Source organism: Lepidothrix coronata, unplaced genomic scaffold, assembly GCF_001604755.1.
Source record: "Lepidothrix coronata isolate B3197 unplaced genomic scaffold, Lepidothrix_coronata-1.0 Scaffold167, whole genome shotgun sequence".
NCBI classification, from domain to species: Eukaryota; Metazoa; Chordata; class Aves; order Passeriformes; family Pipridae; genus Lepidothrix; species Lepidothrix coronata.
In genome coordinates this window covers 1,739,665-1,764,279 of record NW_016690347.1, presented here as the reverse complement: position 1 = coordinate 1,764,279, position 24,615 = coordinate 1,739,665, and the positions used below count along the sequence as shown (strand labels likewise).

General features: G+C 39.1%; 1 protein-coding gene across 1 annotated transcript in view; it reads left to right on the top strand.

Moving 5' to 3' along the window:
- MAP3K5 (mitogen-activated protein kinase kinase kinase 5) overlaps positions 1 to 24,615 on the top strand; it is a 103,834-nt gene that overhangs the window by 16,120 nt on the left and 63,099 nt on the right. Inside the window, exons 2-3 of the mRNA XM_017829711.1 lie at positions 16,375 to 16,514; positions 19,258 to 19,281. Of these exons, the coding sequence (XP_017685200.1) occupies positions 16,375 to 16,514; positions 19,258 to 19,281 (164 nt within the window). The remainder of the gene's footprint in view (positions 1 to 16,374; positions 16,515 to 19,257; positions 19,282 to 24,615) is intronic.

Genomic DNA, 24,615 nt, shown 5'->3' with positions numbered 1-24,615 from the left:
GTTCCAACATTCTTGGAGCTGGACATAATACTTGCACTGTAACCAAAATTGTATGTCTGCAACTGTATACAAAACTGCAACTTTGCTTCTTTCTGCTTGAGAGAAACTCCTCATCTTTGTTACCTTCTAACAAAGGTATTTGAGGCTAAGGCAAGATTTCCTAAATCCACGCTGTAGAATGCTTTATGAAGCAGGACACTGATTTGGGATAGATCTTTTGTGAATTGTGATAGAAGTAAGTTATAGTGCCACGTGATGTGTTAGTGATGTATATCCAGGTTCTGATGGAGGGTTGCTTTTTAAATTTCTGAATACTCCAAACTATAGTCTTGTCTTTAAATTTGAGAATTTATTTTTTGTCTTAAGTAGATACTTGTTTTGCAGTGTTTTTGGTGGACCCCAGGGGTGTTTTGCAGTGTTTTTGGTGGACCCCAGGGGATCTTTCAAATTAAGTTTAATCCAGTCTGCATTGTTTACTCTGCACTTCACCTGTGTTGACTGAAGTAAATCAATTTGCATGGTTGAATGCTGCATGCGGTAAAAAGGATTCTGATTTTTCCCTGCTAAATTGCAAGGAGGGCAGCGTGCAAATGTTGTACTTTGGACTTAGAGATCATTAAGGTCTGACCAAACCCTGTGAGGATTGTCCTACCTTCTTTGAAATCATGTTTGACTTGTAAAGCCTTAGTACTAGTGTTAAGTGGAAAAAGCAACTTAACTGTAATTCTGCAGCTTGCTTGCTTTTATTGATGAAAGAAAGTGGTGGTGGTAGTTGTGTTTTTGTTTTGGTTTGGTTTAGAGGTTTCTGTTTGCTTTGTGGTTTTTTGTTTAATTTTGTTTTTTGAAGGAAGAGCTGTAAATGGATAAGGTATATGAGGTATGGGTGCAGATACTGATATATCTGTTTTTTCAAGGATTTCTTTGAAATGGGACATAAATAGACTTTGTAAGATGCAAATGAATAAGAAAAGTAGACATAACTTTTTGTATTTTAACAGTGAATATTTAGGACATTGAACATAGAAAATAAATAATAACAAATTCTTGTGCTAGCAGTGGTGAATTCGTTGTCATGCCCATAGGGAAAGAACATGCTTTGCTACCTGGAAATCTGTGAACAATGAAGCAATTCATAAACTAGTGTTTATATGGGTTTGTTTTGGGAAATATTGGTCAGTGCAGACCGATTTTAAAAGGAAATAAATAGACAGAGACACAAAATTACTAAATGCTGGTGAGTATGCTTACTTTCTAAACCATTAGGATATCTCACAGAGCTTAGAGCTATTGTGAATAAATTTGTGAAAACCTCATGGGAGTAATAAATAAATTTGTCAGGAGTTGCAAGGAAAGAAATAAAAGAAAAACTGGAAAAGTTACTTGCTGTATAAATTTGTGATGTGTCATATCTTTATTACTACATGCATCTCTACTCATTGCATTTCAAAAATTGAATTTGCTTGGTGGAAGACACAGACAAGGGAAAAAAGAATTATCAGAATCTTTCATGGAATTGTTTCCATGCAGATGGAGACTGAATAAATACGATCTCTTCAGAAGGAAAATAAAGGGAAAAGTGACGTAATTGAAAATCAGGAATGGAAAGGAAAGATTAATTAAGGAGCAGTAACTCATTTTTAATTTTTGACCTTATCTTTGAGCAGCTTTAGAATAACCTAAAAGAAGCACTTTTCCATACAAGGACATAGTTAAATAGTCTTCAAAAGTACTAAAATTCATGAGAGGTGGGTTTGCTAAGACCTGTTACGCATGGTGGACATATGAAATTACTTGGAAACTCTTCGGGCTGTTGAATTTCCAGATGCTTTAGGGTGTACCAGGTGGCTCTGCAGTTGCTCTCTCTTTACTTTTCCCTAATAGCTGCTGTTAGCCATGGTAGAGATAAGATCATAGAATCATAGAATCAGCGGGGTTGGAAAGGACCTCCGAGATCATCAAGTCCAACCCTTGATCCACTACCACCGTGGTTACTAGACCATGGCACTAAGTGCCACATCCAGTCTCATCTTAAAAACCTCCAGGGATGGTGAATCCACCACCTCCCTGGGCAGCCCATTCCAATGTCTGACTACCCTCTCTGTAAGGAATTTCTTCCTAATATCCAACCTAAACCTCCCCTGGCACAGCTTAAGACCATGCTCTCTTGTCTTACTGATAGTTGCCTGGGAGAAGAGACCAATGCCCACCTGGCTACAACCTCCTTTCAGGTAGCTGTAGAGAGTGATGAGGTCTCCCCTGAGCCTCCTCTTCTCCAGGCTGAACAACTCCAGCTCCTTCAGCCTCTCCTCGTAGGACTTTGCTCAAGTCCCTTCACCAGCCTCATTGCTTTTCTCTGGACCTGCTCTGGCACCTCAATGTCCTTCCTGAACTGAGGGGCCCAGAATTGGACACAGTACTCGAGGTGTGGCCTCACCAGCGCTGAGTACAGGGGAAGAATCACTTCCCTGGTCCTGCTGACCACACTGTTCCTGATCCAGGCCAGGGTGCCATTGGCCTTCTTGGCCACCTGGGCACACTGCTGGCTCATGTTCAGCTTCCTGTNAAGGGACCTCCGAGATCATCAAGTCCAACCCTTGATCCACTACCACCGTGGTTACTAGACCATGGCACTAAGTGCCACATCCAGTCTCATCTTAAAAACCTCCAGGGACGGAGAATCCACCACTTCCCTGGGCAACCCATTCCAATGCCTGATTGCCCTCTCTGTAAGGAATTTCTTCCTAATATCCAACCTAAACCTCCACTGGCACAGCTTAAGACCATGCCCTCTTGTCTTACTGATAGTTGCCTGGGAGAAGAGACCAACTCCCACCTGGCTACAACCTCCTTTCAGGGAGTTGTAGAGAGTGATGAGGTCTCCCCTGAGCCTCCTCTTCTCCAGGCTGAACAACTCCAGCTCCCTCAACCTCTCCTCATAGGACTTGTGCTCAAGTCCCTTCACCAGCCTTGTTGCTCTTCTCTGGACCTGCTCCAGCACCTCAATATCCTTCCTGAACTGAGGGGCCCAGAACTGGACCCAGTACTCCAGGTGTGGCCTCACCAGCACTGAGTACAGGAGAAGAATCACTTCCCTGGTCCTGCTGACCACACTGTTCCTGATACAGACCAGGATGCCATTGGCCTTCTTGGCCACCTGGGCACACTGCTGGCTCATGTTCAGCTTCCCGTCAATCCAAACTCCCAGGTCCCTTTCTTTCTGGCTGCTCTCCAGCCACTCTGTGGATTTGACTTGATGCTGCTACCCTTAAGACCAAACTGACACAGTTGTTTAATGGATGATATAAATTTTTTAACTAATTTGCTAGATAAATAAATTTGCGTTCTCCAGAAGTAGGTGCAACTGATGGCGATGAACAAGGCTGATCTATTTAATTCCAGGTTTGGCCATTGTTGAATGGCAATAAACTTCTGGATATTTTGCCTGGGGACTTTCCCAGTGGAAAGGGAGTTGAGTTCTTGTCAGTAACTTAATCCCTTCGCCCTTCAGTAACTACCTTTTATTGAAGTGAAAGAAAGTTTGGCTAATGTGGGGTACTTCTGAAGGCAACACCCTTCATTACATCTCCTAGAATGTTACTGTCCTGTAATTGCAGACACGTGAGGAAGGTTTTGTAGAAGGTGGCTCTAGGAACTTGTTTTGGTTGAGATGTATGTGTGTGTGTGGGGATATTATGCAACCCTTGCTTTGTGCAAAAACACTGAAAGTGTATCAGAGGTATCTGGAACATCCTGGAGTAAAAGGAACACTTTTCATGAGAAATCTTGTTTTCCTCTTGTGCAATTTGCTTTCCATACTGAAACCAATCATAGTATGATTGAGCATGGTCTGAGCAGGTTTTATTTTGTCTTTTCATTTCAGAGAAATTTGAAGGGGGAATTGTCTGCCTGTTTTTATACATCTAATCCAGATAAGGGCATTTTCTTGTAAATAAAATGAGGTCTTAGGCTGCTGGAGGTGCTTGTTGTCTACTTCTTTATTGTATATATTAATTTCTATGTTTCATGAAAGCTCTTCTGATATATAATCCAAGTGTTCTAGATCAGATCTATGTATGCGAGCTGTTTGGAATACCTGCAGTGTCGATATTGGCAGAAAAGCATTGCTGTTTTATTTAAGCATCATCAAATTGTATGAATGCATTTTAAACAGGAATAAAACTGACAGAGTTATTATCTAAGTATCATGAAGTCAGAAGCAGCAATACTATATCGTTTTTGTTAAATGAGACTAGTGTGGCTTGCAAATACAAAAAGGGCAGTGCAAATCATGGAAAAATATAGGGTTGGCAGGGAATCTATGGAGTCACTAATCCCCCTTGAACTGCAGGATTCATCAGTCCAGGGATGGATCAGGTATTGATTCCCACACACCACCATGAGGAATCTGGTCTGTTATTGGAAATTTTCTGTAGCAAGGAGTCTTCAACCTACCATAGATCCTGCATGGACACAGTTGCCTTTAAAGATAGACTGTTTTTCACAAAATTTGTTCTAAATTTCTCTTATTTTGGAAGCCAATGTATTCTAATAGATGTTTAAAAAAACTCTACAGTGATATTGTGTTTTAATTTAGAATAAAGTTTTATTCAGTTCTATTGTTCTTTTACTGTTCACAAACACAGGGAAATTTGCTTTTCTGCTGGGCAGCAGCTTTTTATGCAGTGAGGAGTGACAGTATGACATGTGCAAGAATAATTATAGGTGAAACAACTCTAATATGTTCAGTCATTCCTCCTTAATTGGGTGCCTTTAAATCTCTTCTCACTGTCATGTTTTGTTCCGTTCTTTTGGGTACTTTGCCAGAAGTTTAACTTTCTTCCTTCAGTTGTGCCCCAGATTGTCCACAGTATTCAATTTGATGCCTTGTGAGTGCACTTAGAAGGGGATAATCATGTCTTGTGTGTTGCATATGAAACTCCTCTTTACACAGTACAAAATGTGGGGATTGTTTGTTTGTTTGTTTGTTTTTACAGTAGCCTGTAGTGCTGGCTCATTCATTCTGTGCCTGCTAGTAAGTGCAAAATATATGTATATGTGTGTATTTTTCTTCTTTCCTATATGCAGTCTAGACAGTTTTACATTTTTCTTCAGCACCCATAGGCATGGGGCATAATAAATACGTTTTCTGAACATTGAGTCTCACTTTAGAAAAAGTTTCTCTCCTGTCCTTCAGGGTGCTTTTCAAATGGGTGCCTTAGGTTCTAGCTCTATTGACATACGAGTAGGAATGCAAATATGACTTTGCAGAGTTGCTTGTGATATTGAGCTGCAGTTTGACAGTGAATCATGGGTAAATATTCTGATAAGGAAGAACTGGTTTTTACAGGACTTGGAGTTTATATTAGAATATTCAAAAGCCAAGTGCAAAAAGTAGGAATGAGCCATTTAAATTCCTGAGTCCTGCATCCAGCCTGAAGTTTAAACAATGTAGCATATTACCAGCTCAGTAGTTATGTCCAGGAATTTTAGATGTGACTTCCCATATCAGTGTTTTAATGGAATATGAATTGTTGTGATTACCTTCCAGCAAAGCTACTAAGAATGTACTCTGTTCTGGATAAAGATTTGTGTACTTTTTAAGAGATGATGATGTTTTCTATAAGAAAACCAAAATATAACTGTGTCATAAGTGAAAATAGTCAGATGTTTTCTGTAAGAAAACATGGTGTGTGAGACTCCAAAGCCCTTGGGCAATTAGTTTTCTCAATGCCTTTCTGTTCCTGGGGGAACATTTGACAGAGCAGTGAAAATGCTACAATGTAGAGACTTTTGTGGAGAGGGTGGTGAAAACCAGGAGTGGTAGGTGTATTTTATACCTTTGATTATGATAAAACTTGGGCCCTAAAATTCTCAAATACTATATATATGAAAGATAGTTTCTTCTTAGAATGGAAGTATTTTCATGACAAACTAAAGACTTCTAACAGACACGCTTGTTTGGATCTCTTAGAATACTTCTGCTTCCAAATTTTCAGAAGCCTGGGAAGATTCCCATTTTGTACAGGCATTCCAGCTGCTGTTCATCATATTCTTGAAATACTTGTATTTATTTTTCAGTCTGTGCTTGCTGGTCATAAGTCTTCTACATTTGAACCATTTTTGGTATCACTAGATTGGAAAACATTAACTCCTGTGACTTTAAAATAATGTAGTAAGGAATAATTCTACATCTTTGGATTAGAAGAAATTCCAGAGTTTTTTCAGTGGCTTAGTGAGCACTGCTCTGGCCTTCTTCAGAAGGATCTACACGCTCTGCCTCAGTCTGTCTTAAACATTTAGCTTGGCTTGGTGCAGGCCACATTTCTGCTAGAACCTATATAAAAATGAGCAAACTCCTTAACGGGAAATTGAAAGGAGTAGCTAGAAAGAGGAAAAGCTTTCAGGTAGCATGAAGACATCTCAAGGAAAATTCCTTCCAGAAAATGTATGCTATTTATTAACAGAAATTTTGAAGTAACCCACGGAAGGTGGCATTGCTAGGAAGATGAAAGAATGGAATGATGCCCCCTTTGAAAGGAGAACTTTTGTCCAGATGAGGAAACAAGTTAGAAAAAAACATGTAAAAAAGCATTTAAGCCTTAGTAAGACAGTTTCCAAAAGAGTTTGAGCAATACTTGCTAAAGAAAGACTGAAAAATAAAAAAGCATCCCTGAACGCTTCATCAGCAGGGAGAAAGGTAGGGGGCCTGTGCAGTCAAGATGGAAAAGGAGGGCTTGAGAAAGATGCAGCTTTCCTACTATGATCCATAAGAAGGATTTTCTTTAAAGGAGTAAGGCTGAGGAAGTCCTTCAGACTTAAATTGCCAGAAGAGTTTTTAAAATAAGGTGATGAAATGAACAGTAATAAGTCATTGGAAGTATGGGATGATGACTCAAAAGTTCTCAAGGAGCCCTGACTGAAACAAGCTGAGCTGTTAACTATGGTGCATGACTTCTGACTTAAGTTGATGTTGGCAGCATAGGAGAGGGAGATATTGGCATTGCATTAGGGCAAATGGCTTAAAAATATAAATAAAGAATACATTGCATAGATTCATGGATAAAATCTGGCAGTAGGGAGAAGTTCACATGGCTTTTTTGTAGAAGGAAATCACACTCTTCTTGTGAGCCCGTACTTAAGGGTAATCCATTTAAGACAGTATGTTGAAAGCTTTTTGCCTCTTAAAGGGACAAAATGGTTAGAAGTGAAATCTTTACATCTTTCAGATAAGTGGATTCTTAAAGGAAAGGAACAAAGGATCAGTTTTGCAATGAAGCTTGCCAGTAGAAAAATAGGCTGTTGAAAGGATTGCTCTGTACTTTCTTTTTTGAATTGGGCTTTTCAGAAGTTTCATGGCTGATCTGAAAATCTCCTGCTGGTGGATAACATGATGGCGATGTTTGCTGATCTTCAGGCTAGTCAAAACTATAAAGAATAGGCAGTAAAGAATTGCAGAAAGTCTTATGGTACGAGGCAAATGAGCAGGTAAAGGACAGTTGAACTTCAGTGATAGTGAATGCAAAGTAACACATATGAAGAAAAGCAGCTCTAATTGTTCACATAATATTGAGCACTAAATTAGTTATTGATACACAGCTTTCTAGGTAGCTCAACAGTTTTCAGTAAATGTGTCTGGATTGCTGTCTGAGAAAGCTCAGTCTTTATTTGCCCCATTTGTAGAATGTCTGCAACACTGATTGCTGGCTTATGGCAGAGAAGAGATACTGAGCTCAACAGAGTTTTGATCTGATCCTTCCAGCTGCTGGAATGAAACCCAGAGTTGTTTTTTGAAGCTTGGGGGTAAATCTGCCCAGACATTTTTGTCACAGTGAGATGCACTAAGAAACCAAAATATAACTGTGTCATAAGTGAAAATAGTCAGATTTTAGGGTAAAAGCTGGAATATTTATCTTCTTAGGTGGAGAAAACTTCAGGTCACCAAGTCAGAAATAAACAGTACAGAATAAACAGAAATAAAAAGAACTTTTGGTCAACTTTCCTCCTGCCCATCCTGTCCTTGAGGTGGATGGTTGTTTTCTGCCTTGGTTTTAATGAACTCTGCGACTTTGGAGATGTAGAAAACACTCTACTGTTCATTTAGTCTTCAGGAAAACTTTCCACCACCTCTGAGACCTGACTATTTGTTTTTCTTATGACTTCTCTTTCTTCTCTGAGCTTGTCTTTTGGCATGCCTGTGGTCTCACAAGTGATTTCTCCTTGGGTAGTCTCAGTCACTTCTCTAGACAATGAATAATCACTTTTTTTGTCATGTATCTCAAAGTCACTTAACTTGGAAACATAAACCAAAATAATCACACAGATACCATCACATCCCTTATTTATTTATTCATCTTTTTAGGGTTTTTTGTCTGCTTAAGATCCTGTCCAGGCCAAAGGAGCATTTAGTCTTTTTCGAAAAAAAATTTGCAGTGATGAAGATCCTCTGAACAAAACTTCTAACTGTAGAAGTATTGAGTTGCTGGGGCGTGCCTTGTTTTCACTGAGTGCTTCTGCTATTGTGTTTGTAGATTATTTAAATAACACTTGGTACAGATACTGACACTAGTCCTGTAATGTGCTCCAGCCTTCAGCTGAGCTTTGGTAGTTACGTCTTGACGTCTGAGTATTTTTGCTGATGCAAAGTTTGGAGGTAGGGTAATCTTTAGTATATGGTGGTGTTGGCGCTAGGGAGCCTGTTTCCCTAGGATTGATACAGATGCAATGAGGCTGAACATATTGAGGTTATTTTTAAATAAATGGCTCTTTGTTTGCTTGTCATCTTTTATTCTTGCCTAATCCTGAGTTCCTCCCACATGCATCAAGCTGAGAGTGGGTTTTTTTCAATTGTTGGGGGTTGGAATCATGTGATAACATCAAAGTCCTTTGTTTTGGGCCTAGAGAGAGAGGATTTTTTGAATCTCAAGCTTTCTTCTTTTTTCTTTTATTTTTCTTCATCAGAAAGCCTTTCTATATTGTTCAGGTTGTCTTCAAATCACTGATATAGTAATTTAGATTTTGCTGGGTAGTTTGCTGTGTTAATTCCTACACACCCCTTTTATGTTTTTTTATCTACATTTTCCCCTGTCTCATTCCTTTTCTAACATTTGTATGAACTTTCTTTGTGTTACCAGGTAGTTGTAAGCTTCTGCTATTTTAAGGTAAGTACCTTCTGCTTTGCTCCTATCAGCCTTTGATTACAGAAGCAAGAGGTTCTCTTCCCTTCACGTCCTTCAAGCATAATGCAGGCAAAAAGGCCAGAGTTTCACGTGGAGGATCTCAGTATAGAATACTGTTGTCGTAACAAAAAAAGTCAGTTGTTTTTCTCTCCTCCTTGCCTAAATGGTTCTGCTTGGTGAAGTACTTCTGTGAGAATGATCTAAACCACTTAGCTGTAAAAGTTGGCAGGAATCAATTTGCACAAGTTTTATTAAGGAGCACCTTAATATATTGTGGGACAGGATGCAAATTTTGCAATGCTCCTATGTGACAGGAAAGCATACACCACCAATCAGTTGAACATTTGGAGAGGTGCTCCAGGGCATTGTGATTTGTAGATTATGAAGTTTCTTGTGATTTCTGCTTTAAATTTGTACCTTATATTTGCACACTTTCATCCTTTAACTTAAGTAGTTCTTTCTTACCTTATCTACCAAGAAATCAGCACCTATTGATGATTTAAAAAAATGAAAGATTGTTTTTTTAAGTGATTAGCTAGTTTACTTTTGTTATTGAGCAGATTCCTAGAGATCCAAATTGAGTCACATACAGAGTCTGTCAGTGTGGTTATAAATGCCATTTAATGTGTGTCTGGATTGAGGTGGATTGGGTGTATGTGTGTGTGTTTATTTATTTATTTTCTGTATTGTTCCTCAAGAAACTCTTCCTCCTGTGATGGAGGAACCCCTATGTGGGGTTCCTAACCAAGCGGATGCTACATCCATGTCTGTATGGAGGATTAAAGTTTACTTATTCACTGGAAACATACAGGACTCTCAAGCAGAAGTAGGGAGGTATTAAGTTGCGTCCCTGCAGATATTGTGGTGTCTGATGTCTTCTTTGTATAGGACCTAGTGATTGTGTGGGTGGAAAGTGAGATCATCTAACTGATCCAGGAGTCAACTGATCCTGAACACTCAGTTGTCTTGTTGGGTACTGACCTCGCTAGATACATAACAAACGTGGGGAGGGTCAGGACCACCCCTAACAGTAACAGCTAGCTGTTTGATAAGTTTATCTGAAGTGAAATCATATCTTTTTGCTTATGAGTCTAGGTGTAGAAGTTCACTTTGGAATTCAAGGGCAGTAACTCAGTTTAGCTATTTAGGGAACAGTGGGCTTTTAGTACCAGCATGAGGGCAAAATGGTACTGTTGTATATCTAAAGGCAATGTGTTGCTTTTTGGGCAAGTATTAAGTGCTCTAATTATTTCTGTCTCTACATTGTGCTATGCATTATCTGAAAAGAGACACCCACCAGACAGCTGGGCTTGTGTTGCATCTGCTGGGAATGTGTGCTCAGAAATTCCATTTTGAGTAGATTGCAGGACAGCATCTGGTCTGTACTTCAGTGATGCAGAATCTCTGCTTCCATTTCGTAAAAATGAGACTGCTCAAGACAGGATTAGATAAGGTTCCTAATTCATAATGCTTTTTGCAGGATAAGAACTAGCACATGTCCATCCTATGTCTCTTTCGTAGTGTCTTCAAGTCTACTTTGCACATCAATTCAATTAGAGCTTTTACAAACACCCTGCTTTTCCTCCAGTATATGGCATACTAATCTGCCTGTACTGCCATTACCTGCTTTTCCCTCTCCGTATCCAAGCCTCAGACACCTTTATAAAGTTATTATTTTGGTTAGCCTCTCCCAACAGACTGGCTTGGCTAGATGGGTTTCCTGGGAGGGCAACCATTCCCCTGTGTTTAGGTATTCTCACGCTAGTGGCTCCCATCAATTGTTTCCGTTCTTGGAGACATACAAGACACTCTTGACAGGAAATGTGTGGTTCCAGTGCTGTTGACAAGTCAGTGATGCTGTGGTTTGCACAGTTGAACCAGAAATACCAAGCTGTACTGACGTGGTGTTGGGATTGCCAAAGCAGGTTTCCTACCTCATGCAGGCACTCTCTGGGTAAACAGGAAGATATCTATGCCAAGCATAGAGAACCGTACAGAAGTTAAAGTAGATAAGGACGTTCCTTGCTTGTTTCTCAAAGTTTGCCCAATAGTAAATGTCATCACAGGTTGTCAAAATCATTGTTCTAATGCTGTATGGAGACCTGCTACTGCAGTATGAAATACTCTTAGTGTTCAGACTTGCACTGAAATAAATTTTGTTCTAATCCCTTTTCTTCTTTATCTCTGTCAGAAGAGTATCTTACTCTGTCTTTTAACCACCAAGTGGAAAAGAACACAAAGCATTGGTCTGTCTCAGAAGTTGCCATTACCATCTTTCCTTTTGCCCTGATTAATTGTGGGACAATGAATGTAAGGCAATGGTCATGTCTGTAATATCAATTAATCAGAAGATAATAACAAACATAAACATTCATTAGTTGTACAGCTGCTCTGTTTGTATTCATTATTTTTCCTGGCAGCACTGTAGTAAGCAGGTAGTATCAAAAAGTAAGGTGTACATGTATGATATCTTGAAGCATTTGTTTAAACATTCTTCTTTGCCCTGTTACATTTAAAACAATGAGTAGGTGATGAACTTTGACCACTGCATTTCATTTATCACTTTCTTGGTTACTAAAGGCATTGCTAATAGCCAAGAGCAAAGGGCTTTATATCCACTAATGGACACTTACCCTTTTTGGCTGTATGAATGTGTATACTCTTAAGTTTCTACCATTTCTTAAGAAAGGTTAATTAGTAGAGATTTTATATGTAAAGTTCTCAGTCTTTACACTACAGGTAAGAATTGTTGGTAATGCAGCTCTAATATGTGCCAGGCGTCACGGAGATGTGTCCTTTCCTCATGCTTCTCAGGCAAAAAGGGTCAAGTTGGCTGCCTCCAATTCCGTCTCGTGAATCTGGTTTCCCAGGGTAATACAAAGCCGATTACCAGTGTAGTGATATTTTGATCTCTTGAGTGTGTGACGATGTGTTTCCAGCTATTGTTGATATAGAGGTTAGTTAGCCTAATAACAGAGATGGTGACTGCTTGGTGGTTGTTGGCCTGTCTGCAGCTCAGTGTGTGGTTACTTAGCTAATGTGTAGGCAGGCAGCTTTATTAGAGGCAGTTGGGTAGCTGTCAGCAGGCAGGTAGAGCTTGGGGTGATTTAGGAAATGGACGCCAAGAGGTTTCTGAGCTGGTTGCTCTGTATTTATGCTGCTTTTGCTACCTAGGCCAGAGTGAAGCTCTAATCTCATGCTTGTGATACACTTGTCATACCTATTTAGTCATACCAGTTGTTTAAGGGGATGGGAGAAAAGATTGTGATTAGACTTACTTTATTGTTCGTTAAATAGAAGGATACAATAATTTACTGCAAGATTTACTGTAAGACTTTTTAGCTGTCACGTCAGTGACTAGCTAATGCAAAGACTATACTATCTCTCTTTTCTTTATATAGTATCGGTGATGTGTACCCAGGTACAATTTCATGAGATAAAGTGAAATTTAATCTTGTGACCAAAGTAAGGGATAAAATTTATTCTTTCCTGCAACTCTTGCAGGTGTTGCAAGAATTGCAGTTCTTCTACTTTTCTGTCTTCTCCTCCTGTTTTATGCAGTGTGCTTCAATACTCATCCTACTCATTAGTCTGCTGGAGCCTCAACGGACTTTCTCTGCTGCAACCTTGAAGATGTGCAAGAGCATTTGAAGTGAATTGTCAGTCCCTGTTTTTCAGAGTGTTTCATCCTGAGGGCTTAGGTGCTGAGAGAGCTCTACTCTGATTCCCGTGCTTGAATGGTTTTTGCTTGCCTAGTAACTGAAACCACAGATGTTTTAATAAGGGGATAATTCCAGTGTAACTGTAGAGCTAATTCCTCTACCTTTATTAAAATACCGTTTTGCCACTTATGAAACTGTATTTTCCAGGGAATGGAAAACGTATCTTTTATTGCATCAAAATATTAGATTAATTTCATCTGGGGGAAATGAGAGAGCCTAATAAACAACGTTCTGGCAGTTTATGTGTTGATGACCAGACAATTCCCTTGGGCTTAGCTAAATCCTGGCTCTTTTGAACTAGTGAGAATTTTGATGTATGTATACTTTCCTTAGATTTGTCTTGCAAACCATCAGTCTTGCCATCTTTGTTAAACTTCTGATCATATTTTATGTAACTGAGTATAGTGTTTTATAGTGCAGTGGTACATTTCGGGTGCTTTACAGGAATCATTACCACTCCTGGTTTTGAGTTTTGTGTTTGTTTGTTTGTTCTTTGTTTGGTGGTTTTGTTTTCGTTTTCTCAAATGAGCTTCCATTTGCTGCATTGTATTTGACTTCTGCACTTCTGACTCGTGCACCATACACTGATCCCTCCTTTGGTCAGAGGAATTTCTCTTCTGATGTTGAGAAAGAAGATAGTCAGAAATAGGACTTTCAGAAGAGTTGGTTTAGGGTATATGTTTTTTAATTGGATAGACATCTGGTCCCAAAAGTGCACATACCTTTTGTGGCTTGTTGGAATTGCAGGTAAGAATTGGGTCACTCTCCTTGGAAACTGTGATACCAGCCCTGAGGCCTAAACTGGACTTTAGAAATATGATCTCTCTGTCATGAACGACAACTTCATCTTAAAATACATAACTGCTACAGCGAGCAGGAAAACTTCACAGAGGATGAACCTATTCTAAGGGAGACACTGCTTTATCAAATGAGATTATCCAGAAGACCTGGATTTCACAGAAGTCTTGACATGCAAAGGAAAGAAATCCTCTTTAGTTACGTAAGAAATACAAGTATCACAACAGATATCTCAGTGTATTTTTTCATACAAATGTGTATTTATTATTGTGGTCCTTGCATACTTTGTTTAAGTAACTCAAGGTTTTTGTTTGGTTTGGGGGTTTTTTATTTTATTTTATTATTACCATGATAGGGATGAGAGAGGATCCAAGAATGTTTTTTATGGTGTGGCCCTCAGTCAGCTTTTCCTCAATGGATTTGGCCAGCTGATCTTGAAGTAATATATATAGGTACACACACACACACACATGCTTTTTTTGAACTTGCCATTTTACCATAGGATTTCTCAAGTATTTTCTGTAATATGACTTTGATCAGGTTCTTCTGCTTTATTGTTAAAGTCATCTTTCTCTTTTCCATCTTAGTTTTGCAACTCTAGTAAGAGCATGTTATCTTGCAAGATTGCAGAATTAAGTCATGGCAAGTTGCGCAAATTTTCCTCCTGTTCAGTACGGTAGATATGTACCATAGCTTTAGAGTTGCTCAAGATTGGACTTTTATGTAAATAAGAGCAGTTAAAAATAGACTTGCATTATGGCAACTTTCTGAAGAAAATAAACAAACAGCTAGTTAAAAATAGAACTTGGGGCAGCTTCCTGAAGAAAATAACCAAATGCTAATTTCACCCAAACAAAATATAGCAGCGATATTGTCATTCTTGTTTGGCTTTTGTGATGTTTCAGTTTCCTAGAATTAGCATATGTATAGTCTTAGCAGTGCACTGCCTTTTTTAGTCCAATAAAATTGGATGGAATCCACACTGCCAATATTTATGTAAAATTGGACAAAGAGAGATTCTTAGAACACAAATTATGAAACTTTTAAAAAACATTTTTTAAATCTTAAAAAGATTTTTAAGGGGGGGGGAATTATCTTTTTTGTACCATGTTAGTCTTCTCTCTTTTAATCTTGTTCCTTGAAAAGCTAAAGGTTGTATAGGCAAATGCTTGTTCTTTCTCCTTTGTGTATCTATCCTTTCTTCAGTTTTTTAATAATTTACAAGCCTGCAGGCCAGTTACAGGAAAGTATGACTGAAGAGTAGATGTCTCAAAGATACTACTTTTCTACAAGTTAGAGAGACTTACTGCCTCCCCAGTTGAGAGCATGGCCACAAAGCTAAGCCTGTATTGAATATCTTCATTTCAGTTTTGATGACCTAAATAAGTAGGCAAGGTGAAAAGTTGTGGTTAGAGGTAGAATCTCGTATTAGATTAATTAGACGAGAGAAACTTGATGGTACATAAACTTTTTCTCTACGGTGCTTGTCTTTCTATCTTTTAAGTAATCAAAGCAGCCACAGGAAGAGGAAAGCGTAGAGAGATACTGGAAACCAGGCTGCTTTTTTTCTTTTTTTTTGTCCTACTCTTAACAGAAGTATTTTTCTCTGATTTGGGTTTGGGGTTTTGTTGGTTTCTTCTTTTTTTTTTCTTTTTTTTTCTCCTTTTTTTTTTAATTTTTTTCCCTTAAAGATAAGAAAAAACTGCATTGGGTGAAAAGATAGAAAGGTGTTTGCAGAAAAGGTAGAGGTGAGTTAGTTTTCTTGTTTTGCTCTTTTGATACCACAAGACTTTTTCAGTGGAAATATGCTGCGTGTTACAACAGAGGTATTACAAACCGTCAACAGAAATAGTTAATGGCCTCTTGTTTTAGTCTTACATTGGTGTGAATTTGGGCAAGTGAAACACATGGTTTAAGAGAAATTGGGGACTACATTCTTTGTTATGTAAGCATTTGTGCATGTGCTTAATTTTATTCATACAGGTAAAACTTATTATGAACAGAATTCTCTGCACAGTAAACTTATTTACATGGGGGTTTCTATGGCTTAACATTTTCACTCCCTCTTTCCTTCTCTTTGTCTATACCTTGTCCTTTTCTCATTCTCTTTATCATCTTTCTATATGAATCAAAACAGATCTGAGTGGTAGTTTATAATGGAACTTTACGTTTACCTGTCTTTTAGTTTATTTTCTTCCAAAGTTCTGGTACAGAATGTATACAGTATGTTCTGCAGTAATGTATAGAAATTGTGTGAATTTTTATTGAAATGTGCAGAGAGGGTAAAAGCACATAAAATGTAAGGTTTTTTCTTTTCTTTTTCCCCATAAAATCATTGGCCATTATGTATAGATTTACCAAACTAATTTTATTCTTCAAGCCACCAAGTTAACTTTTGCCTTTTTGCCTTTTCTTTATTAGTAGCTTTACCCTTTTTTACCTTTTTAAGGTCTCATTTAAAGAAAAAAAAGGAGGAGGAATAATGAAAGAGAAAAAACCTAAACCACATCCTGCTGACTTTATTCAAAATTCAGGCGTAGTAGCTAAAATGGGAATATCCCTCTAGATCTCTTATTTACTACTTAAAATCAGGTCTTCTTATCAATGCAAATTGTGTGAAGAGACATGGCCTAGAAATACTTGACTGTCAGAGATAACTTTTTTCATTTCTTTTACAGATATTGCTGTCGTAGAGATGAGCGATGCTTTTCGTCAGCCTTCCCTGTTCTACCACCTGGGAGTCAGGGAGAGCTTCAGCATGGCTAACAACATCATCCTCTACTGCGACACAAATGCAGAATCTCTGCAGTCTCTGAAGGTAGCTCTGAATGCAAAAAAGCCAGGGGAAGGGTGGGGAGCAAGTCACAGCTGGTCGAACTCTTGAAATGAGCTCTCTGTTTCTGTGTGAGATACAGACACCACTTGTGGTTCACAAAAGAATAGCAAAAATGTTCTGAGGCCTGTCGAAGATGTCCGCAGTGAAATGCTGTGAAACTCAGTTTAGATTTCTAAAGAGAAAGACTTAGATGATTTTATCACAGTCAGTTAAATACCTAGGTGTTAAATGGCTGTTTACAGCAACATAAGTTTGCCAGATTTGAGATGAGAAATTAAATACATTGCTTTGTCATTCAAGGGAATTACTGGTGTTTGGGGTAAACTGTTACAGTAATAACAATCGTGTCAGAATGGTAGTGTGGAGGCAGCAAAATAATCCTTAAGCTTTAGCTCCTTTCTAGATTAGCAGTTTTCTGCCAAACCGTATGGGGCCCCCAGATCCCCTCTGCATGTCTTGCTGAGTTACCAGCTGTTTACGTCAGGTATGTGCAAGATTGCTGTGCTGGAGATTACCAGCAGTGTAGTGGAGTTAGTAAAAACAAAACTCATGCCTCAGTTCACACTTTGCTTGAAGTGAAGAGGGTTTTTTAAGGTAATCTGTTGGGCTGTGAATTGTGTCAGCCAAGGAGTTGATACTTGCTTCGTCCTGCAGCCCTTACTAAACCCCTGAAGGTTTAGTAACTTCCATGATGGGAGAGGATAGTCTGATGGATGGCAGTCTGTTCAATTACTTCCCCTGTCTCAGATACATTGGCTTTGCTCAGGAGGTAAGCAAAGTGCTATTGCACTTCCATTCTAGGCATTGCTGAAAAGAAGCATTTAAATTAAGCAGCTTGGGGAGTCAGATGGCAGTCTGGGCACCGCCACCTCTTATGAAGGATTTGCCTCCACTGCTTCTGGAAAGTGCAGGCTGTTTTTGATTCTGTCCCATTTTTTTCAGGTTGGCCTTCTATTGGGAGGGACATACTTAGTAACTCAGTTTCTTCCCCTGCTCTTCCCTCCAAATTTTCTCAGCCAACTGGACTGCTTGCAATCCAATTATTTCCTTTCTTTTTACAACACAAAGAATATACAGATAAAAGCCCTAAAAATAAAACTGCTAATGATAAAAGACGTATCTGGGAATAGAATTCAATTATGCAAGTACAATGATCTATAGTATAAGCAGAGCAGAATTTCATTGTATTGGGCAAAGAGCCAAATACCCAACGCCCCCTGAAAAATCACTTGGGGTGAGGCATCAGGCTTTCTTGGGCATTTGGGGGAACTTTTTACTAGTTTAGAAATTGAACTTTGTAATTGGGTCTGGTGCTGGGTTCCCACTGCCATCAGTGAAAGCCCGGCTGTATGCAGGGAGACTTGGATGTCACAGTTGCCACGAGTACTTTGTCCACTGAAGGACTCCTGCCAGTTTCCTATAGCTTTGAACTGGGCCCATGTTTCTGCTTTTGATAGTCTGTAGGAAAGTCATCAAAGAGGAAGACCCTTTCCATATTATTTAGTAACTGCCTAAAAAAAAGGCAGTTATGGGCATGCCTGGGCACCTTTTGAGGCAGTGTTTGTTCCTGTATTTGTTACAGCCAGCAGATAAGAATAGAAGCAATTCAGGAGAGCATGTGCAGTTTTAATCTTGTATGGAAGGGTTGAATTCAAAAACTGAAAATGAAGGAAATGCAGAACTGCAGCACATGATTTAACTGGGGCACAAAGCAATGTAAGTAAACTTTTCCTGGTGGAATGTTCCTCTGTATGAACATTCGGGCCAGGATGAACAGGGCTTTGATCAATCTGATCTAGTAAAAGATGTCCCTGCACGTGCTGGGGATTTGACTAGCCATTTATGACCCATACTTTGAAAGCTAGCAACAGTCACATGGGAAACATGCCCTCTCAACAGGGAGAAGAGCAGCTTTATAGAAGCCGGACTGAAGCAACATGGACAGTACGAGGCACCTCGATTTGATGCTGTGTTTGTTTTTAATGTCGTTGTGTAGGTGAACCTGCTCAGCAGTCCCAGTGTCAGAGGCATAGCTGTCTGATAAATCTGTTAGGGTTATCAAGTGCTGGGATCAGAACTTGCTGACAAATCTTACTGGAAGCAAAGTCACTGTTCACAAGTGGTTTACACTTGTGCTGTACCACCCAGATTGATATGCAGGAATCAGCTCTTTCCATCTCTGTGTGCTTCTAGTTCTCTGAAACTTTACATTAAAAACGTGAAGATAAGTTCTTTGCATCAGACTTATTAGAGTCAAGTGAATTTCAAGCAGTTTTGGAACATTTTAAACCCTCATATAAATACTGCTCTTACTTTTCGTTTTAGTTGCTTCTCCTGGTAGCAAAATGTTACTTATTATATTTGACTTCTCAAATATGAATAGATGTTTATTAATAGTCAACTGCTGGACAACATCCCTCTTGGAAAATTTATAAAGGGAAGGACATGTATGTATGTGACTATATGTATATACACATGCACACATTATGTATGATCTTATGGATCTATAAGGTGTATGTATCTACTTGGTTCAATAGTAATTTTGTCTCTTCTGAGACAATACTTCATTTATATTGATTTGACAGATATAGAAAATATCTATCAACCAACCTTTTTGTGTCATGTGTCTGTAAACGTTAATCTTAGCAAGTCATATTGATCAGATATCTTTCCTAGTAGTTGTTCAGTGCTATTATCAATATTATTTTCTTCTTTTTTATTCCAGGAAATTATCTGCCAGAAGAACAATGTAAGTATGATGTATGGGTTTCGGTTGAATTCTAGGCATTACAAACTTCTGTTTCATTTAATGTTGTTTATCTTCTGTTTTCCACTTGAATCATTTAACACTCTCCCACTGTGTTTTACAGAGTTAGATGCAGAATTCTGGAAATCCTAGCAGCAAATCTGAGTATATCACTTGGTTGCTAGGTACCAGACTCACTTCTCACCTTGCCTCTATCTATCAGCGGTATTTTCCTTGCTGCCTTTACTTGTCTGTCATATTTTTTCACATCCATTTACATTTGTCATTTTGATTATCTTTTTTTCTGTTGCCTTTTTCTGTACAGTGTTCACTGATGCTCATTTTAGGAACCTGTGGCTACAGCTATGAAAAAATACATATATATATATTTCTAAATAGGTACTGTGTGTGTATTTATTTCTAGAAGTTGAGTCTTGGAGCCTGTTAGTCCAAGTGCAGTGCAGATGCTGGTAGTCTGTCTGTGACTGTCAATCATTAAATTGTAGGTTTCTGCACCTTGGCATCCCTCTGGTTTTTGAGGTTGGCCTTGCAAAGCCCCTTTCCCTTTTTCATGCCCAAGTTTGAGGGAGGCAGAGAGCTGTGACTGTGAGAGCACTGCTTTCTCAATGTGTTTTGTTCTGGAGCAGCAGGGCCAGTCATGTCAGAATATATATCTGGCATCATGAGTTGTTCTTGGCTTCAATTCGTGACTTACTGGTAGCCCTATTTGCTAAGATGTAATTCTATAGAGGTTAGTCAGGAGTGTGCCGATATCCTGAGGTGCTGTGTGTGTGCTGTACAGTTCCATATATTTCCCCTTTTCTACGGGGCATATTAAATTTTTAATTTCAGAAATTAGTAGGTTTTATTTTTCACAGTGCCATAAAAACTGCAGTATTCCTGGCTTTACTTTTTTTATTTGAGTGAAATTCATGGATTCAGTAATGACTTCTGCCAGTATGAAATATGATTTTCTGAAAAAGATGCAGTCTTTTCTCTGCAAAGAGTTTCTAAAGATTGCTTCAAAACCAGTGCAAGCTTTGGTCTAATGCTGCATTTTAAGTTATAGATTATTTAAAAAAAAAAAAAAGGAAAGAGGGTTCTGTATCGAGTTTCTGTGTAGCTCTTAACCAAAAAGTGCTTTTCAGAGGCTCAAAGAACGCTGTGAAAGATGTGCTAGACTAAAAATTTCTCGCCTTTCCTCAATGAAAGTGGAAGAAATGATCAGTTATGCCTTTTCATAAAATGAAAGAGAACAGTGAGGCCTTTCTTGTAAATGAATGTATTACATTCTTTGTTTTTGTTCTGGTGGCCCAGGACCTAGGGAAAATGATGTATGACTAATGTAATGTTGCAGGAAGGGTAGGGGGAAGAGGTCTGTTAGCAGGAAACCAGCAGGAGATGACTGGTACAGTAGAATAAAGGGGAGATGCTGTTGTCCTGTTTTTAAATGACAGTCCCTGACACAGGTATGATAACTTGGCTTTTGTCTGTTCCAGAAAGGATTGTTCTGTTTTCCATTTAAATTTGGATAGGTGGCTGTGACACTGTCATTTATCACTTTTAGAAATGTTTCAGTGTATTCCAGAAAAAGAATGTGTTCCTTGAGAGTCTTAGATGTTTTCAAGCACACCCACATAACATCTTTTCTGGGAGGAAGATATTTTCCCTTGGATTAGAACAGGGAAGTCAGTGAAATGGGTTTAGCAGCTCTGCAACTGATTTTTTTTCCTCCTATTTCCTCATTTTTTGGCATGGTGTCAGCCAAATTACCTGGAAGTAGACTTTTCACAATGTTGGTGCGTGCCTAACTATTGAATATAATCACTGCTTCATGAAAGTCTTGTTTCTTCATAGAACTACTGGATAAATAGATCTGACAAAGGTTCTGTTCTTGGGAAGCTGAGACTGTGATGCCCACCCTTACCAAAAATAGTCATATGAGGTTGCAAATATGAAAAAATTAAATTCACATATGGATGAACAAGGAGTTCGGTCCTGCTGTCCTAGAACACATTTTTTCATAGCATGCAAACATCAGCCATAGCAGGACTATGGTATCCCTGGCACCGGGGGATTAAAAAGGCTGCAAAACAAGTGTGTGTGTTTATCTATATATATCTGTCTTAACTGAAATGCCTTATGTTTGCTTTTCCTGAACCTCGTATCCCTAAAATGTGGGATAACAAAAAAAAATCTATTACCAACTGTTTTGTTCTTTGTTCTGACTGGGTTTTTGTGCTTCCTAATAATAGTCAATACAATGTTGCATAGCTAGGATAAGCTGCCTGGAGCCTGTCTGGGCAGAGCAGCATGAGATAACATTGGTTCATTTCCTGTTATATGTGGTTTTATAGCTATTTAGTTGGACCTTTTCCAAATGTTCCAGTAATACCAAAACCATACGTTTTTTCAGGGAGTAATACCTTGACAGGAGGTAGTTACTTTGCTGGTTGAAAGCTGAAGTTCAGTTTCTGCTGTAATCTGATTTTTGAGGTCAGTCAAGCAGCAGAGGCATTCTAAAAATTACTAGTAAAGAGTTTCAGTCATGAAGAGATGTTGGTATAAAGGTTACAGTTCATGACTGCACTTTGCTTGTTTTAGCTCAACAGTTTTTATTCATCCTAATTCTCTGTGGTTTGAATCTTACCACCTCTGGAGAAAAGTTGCAGCTCTGGTTCTAAACGTCTATTCAATTTTTTAAAAGCTGACTTCTTGCTGAATCTGAGGGTGTTTAATGTGCACACATTCTACGTGTAGTTTACAAACAGTTGCAGTAACACCTTGACACAGTGCTCACCTTTCAGTTCAGGCTGCTTGCTTGCATCAGATTGGAGTGATGGACAGCCTCGTGAGCTGCCTGGGGTGTGAGACTGCAGTACAGCTACTGGCCTGATCAGAAGGACTGTTGGAGGCCAAGGGAATTGTTCTGCTGGGCAGCTGACTTGCAGGCAATAGTGATTAGGCAACAGGGTTAATGTTGTATGGCTGGGGACACTTAGTAGTGTTTTCCTTTCCTAGTGTTTCCTTTCCTAAGGGATCAGAGATTGTAGTGATAGGACAAAGGGCAATGGCTTCAAAGTGAAAGAGGGTACGTTTAGGTTAGGTATTAGAAAGAAATTATTTGTTGTGAGGGTGGCAAGGCACTGAAACAGGTTGCCCAGAGAGGCTGTGGATGCCCCAGCCCTGGAAGTGTTCAAGGCCAGGCTGGATGGGGCTTTGAGCAACCTGGCCCAGAGGAAAATGTCCCTGCCCGTGACACAGGGGTTGGAACTAGATGATCTTTAAGGTTTTTTCTGAACCCAAACGATTCTATGATTGTAGTTTTTACTGGTTTTCCACAGACTTTTCTAACTGCCTCTTGTTTAAGGTGTAGCTTGGGAGACAGTTTGGTGTAGTGTTCCTTCAGTGTTAGTGGGCGAACTCATCCAGTTCTGGGCTCGTGAGTACAAGAGAGACATGGAGTTCCTGGAGCAGGTACAGTGGAGGGCAACAAAGATGACTGGGGGACTGGAGCATCTCTCTTATGGGGAAAGGCTGAAGGAGCTGGGGCTGTTCAGCCTTGGGAATAGACAACTGTCTATAAATATCTGAAGGGAGGGTGACCAAGAAGAGGAAACCAGGCTCTTCTCGGTGGTGCCGAGCAACAGAACAAAAGGCAATGGGCAGAAACTGATGCACAGGAATTTCCATCTGAACATAAGGAAGAACTTCTGTACTGTGTGGATGACTGGGCACTGGAACATATTGCCTAGAGAGGTTGTGGAGTCTTCCTCACTGGAGATATTCAGTTCCGTGCCATGTGCTCTAGGATAACCCTGCTTGAGCAGGGAGGTTGGACCAGATGACCCTTTGTGGTCCCTTCCAACCTGACCCGTTCTGTGATTCTGTGGCCCTGGATGAGGTGTTCTAGAGGCATCTGCAAGACTGGAATCTCCATATAGGTATTACTAGAAGACTGTAGCATAGGGTATGCTACAAGACTGAATAGAGGGTATGTTTAGTTATTGTTCTCTTTCACCATGAAAATAGGGGGAAATATTTTTAATACTCTTCATCCAACCAAAAAGAGATTTAGAGGTGGTTTGATTTTTGTTATCCAAGTATGTCAAACAGCTTCAGTAAATATTTCATTGATAATGATAACTGTGGTATTATTTATGATACATTACTATCTCTTGCTTGTTCTTTCATTTTTTGAATTCTTGACATACATTTGACACATACTTTCCTTGGAAAAAGCTGATAACTTTTTTCCTATGTGAATATGATGAAAGGACCATATGAGGTGTAGGCTGATTTTTAACAAGCATTTAGGATGTAGTATGGCTGCAATAGAATGCTATTGCTGGGTATATGAAGAAAGAATATATTCTCAAAGAAGAGGGGAAGTATTTGAAAGAGTAGATCCAGTCTCTGTGCTTCAGTTCATTTGAGGCATGAGGCTTACTTAAGTTCCTTTTCCAATCAATAGTAAGTCTGTCATTCATGTGAGTGGGATTTGAAGTTAACACAAACTGAGTCTGTATTCATTAAAACATCAGCACATGTTGATATATTGCATGTTTGGGGGATGGAGGGAATAGATTTAATCTTGGTTTATGATTTTACCATCTGCTACATGTAACGCCATGTGCAGTCAGACAATTACCTTAAAAATTTCATCTGAAGAGTTGAAATAAAAGCCAATATTTTTCAAAAGGACTAGTGAGATAAATAGAAAAAAGCTCTCTTAATTAGAGGAGCGTCAGCAGGAGGAACATTTCCTACTGTGAGAGATACTGGCTATTTTCATTACCTCAGCTGATTTTTTTTTTTTTAAGTTTTATTGGATGCTGACCTGAAGCTTTGGCAAGTAGATGGGATTTTACTAGGTTCTCCCATCCGTGAGTAAAGTATCATAGTTTTGGTTTGAGGGATTTTTGTTTTCTTTGACACTTCATGTCTGTGAAGGCAGTTTTCTTCTGTTTGTGGATATTTGGCTGTCAAATTATTCCAACAGAGCAATGTTAGTAAAGAGCCTTAGGGAACTGAGAGGACTGTACATCATTGATTCCCTGGGCTTTTTCATGTTTTCTCCCTCCTTTTGAAGTAAAATTCAAGATTTGAGGATTAACTGGCCAGGATTCAATTGCTCATTTTCCTAGCACCATGTCTTTTTAATCTATGCAACTTTCAGAGAAAAATCTTTTTATTACATCAGATGTATTTGTGGGGAGAGAATAGTGCTTATCTTCTTGCGTGATGTTCTTTCTAAGAAGACAAGGTCTCCAAATTCAAGTCCCAAAAGGCTGTGCTTTTCACAAGTAGTAGTTCTGTAGGAGAGGGGAATATTGA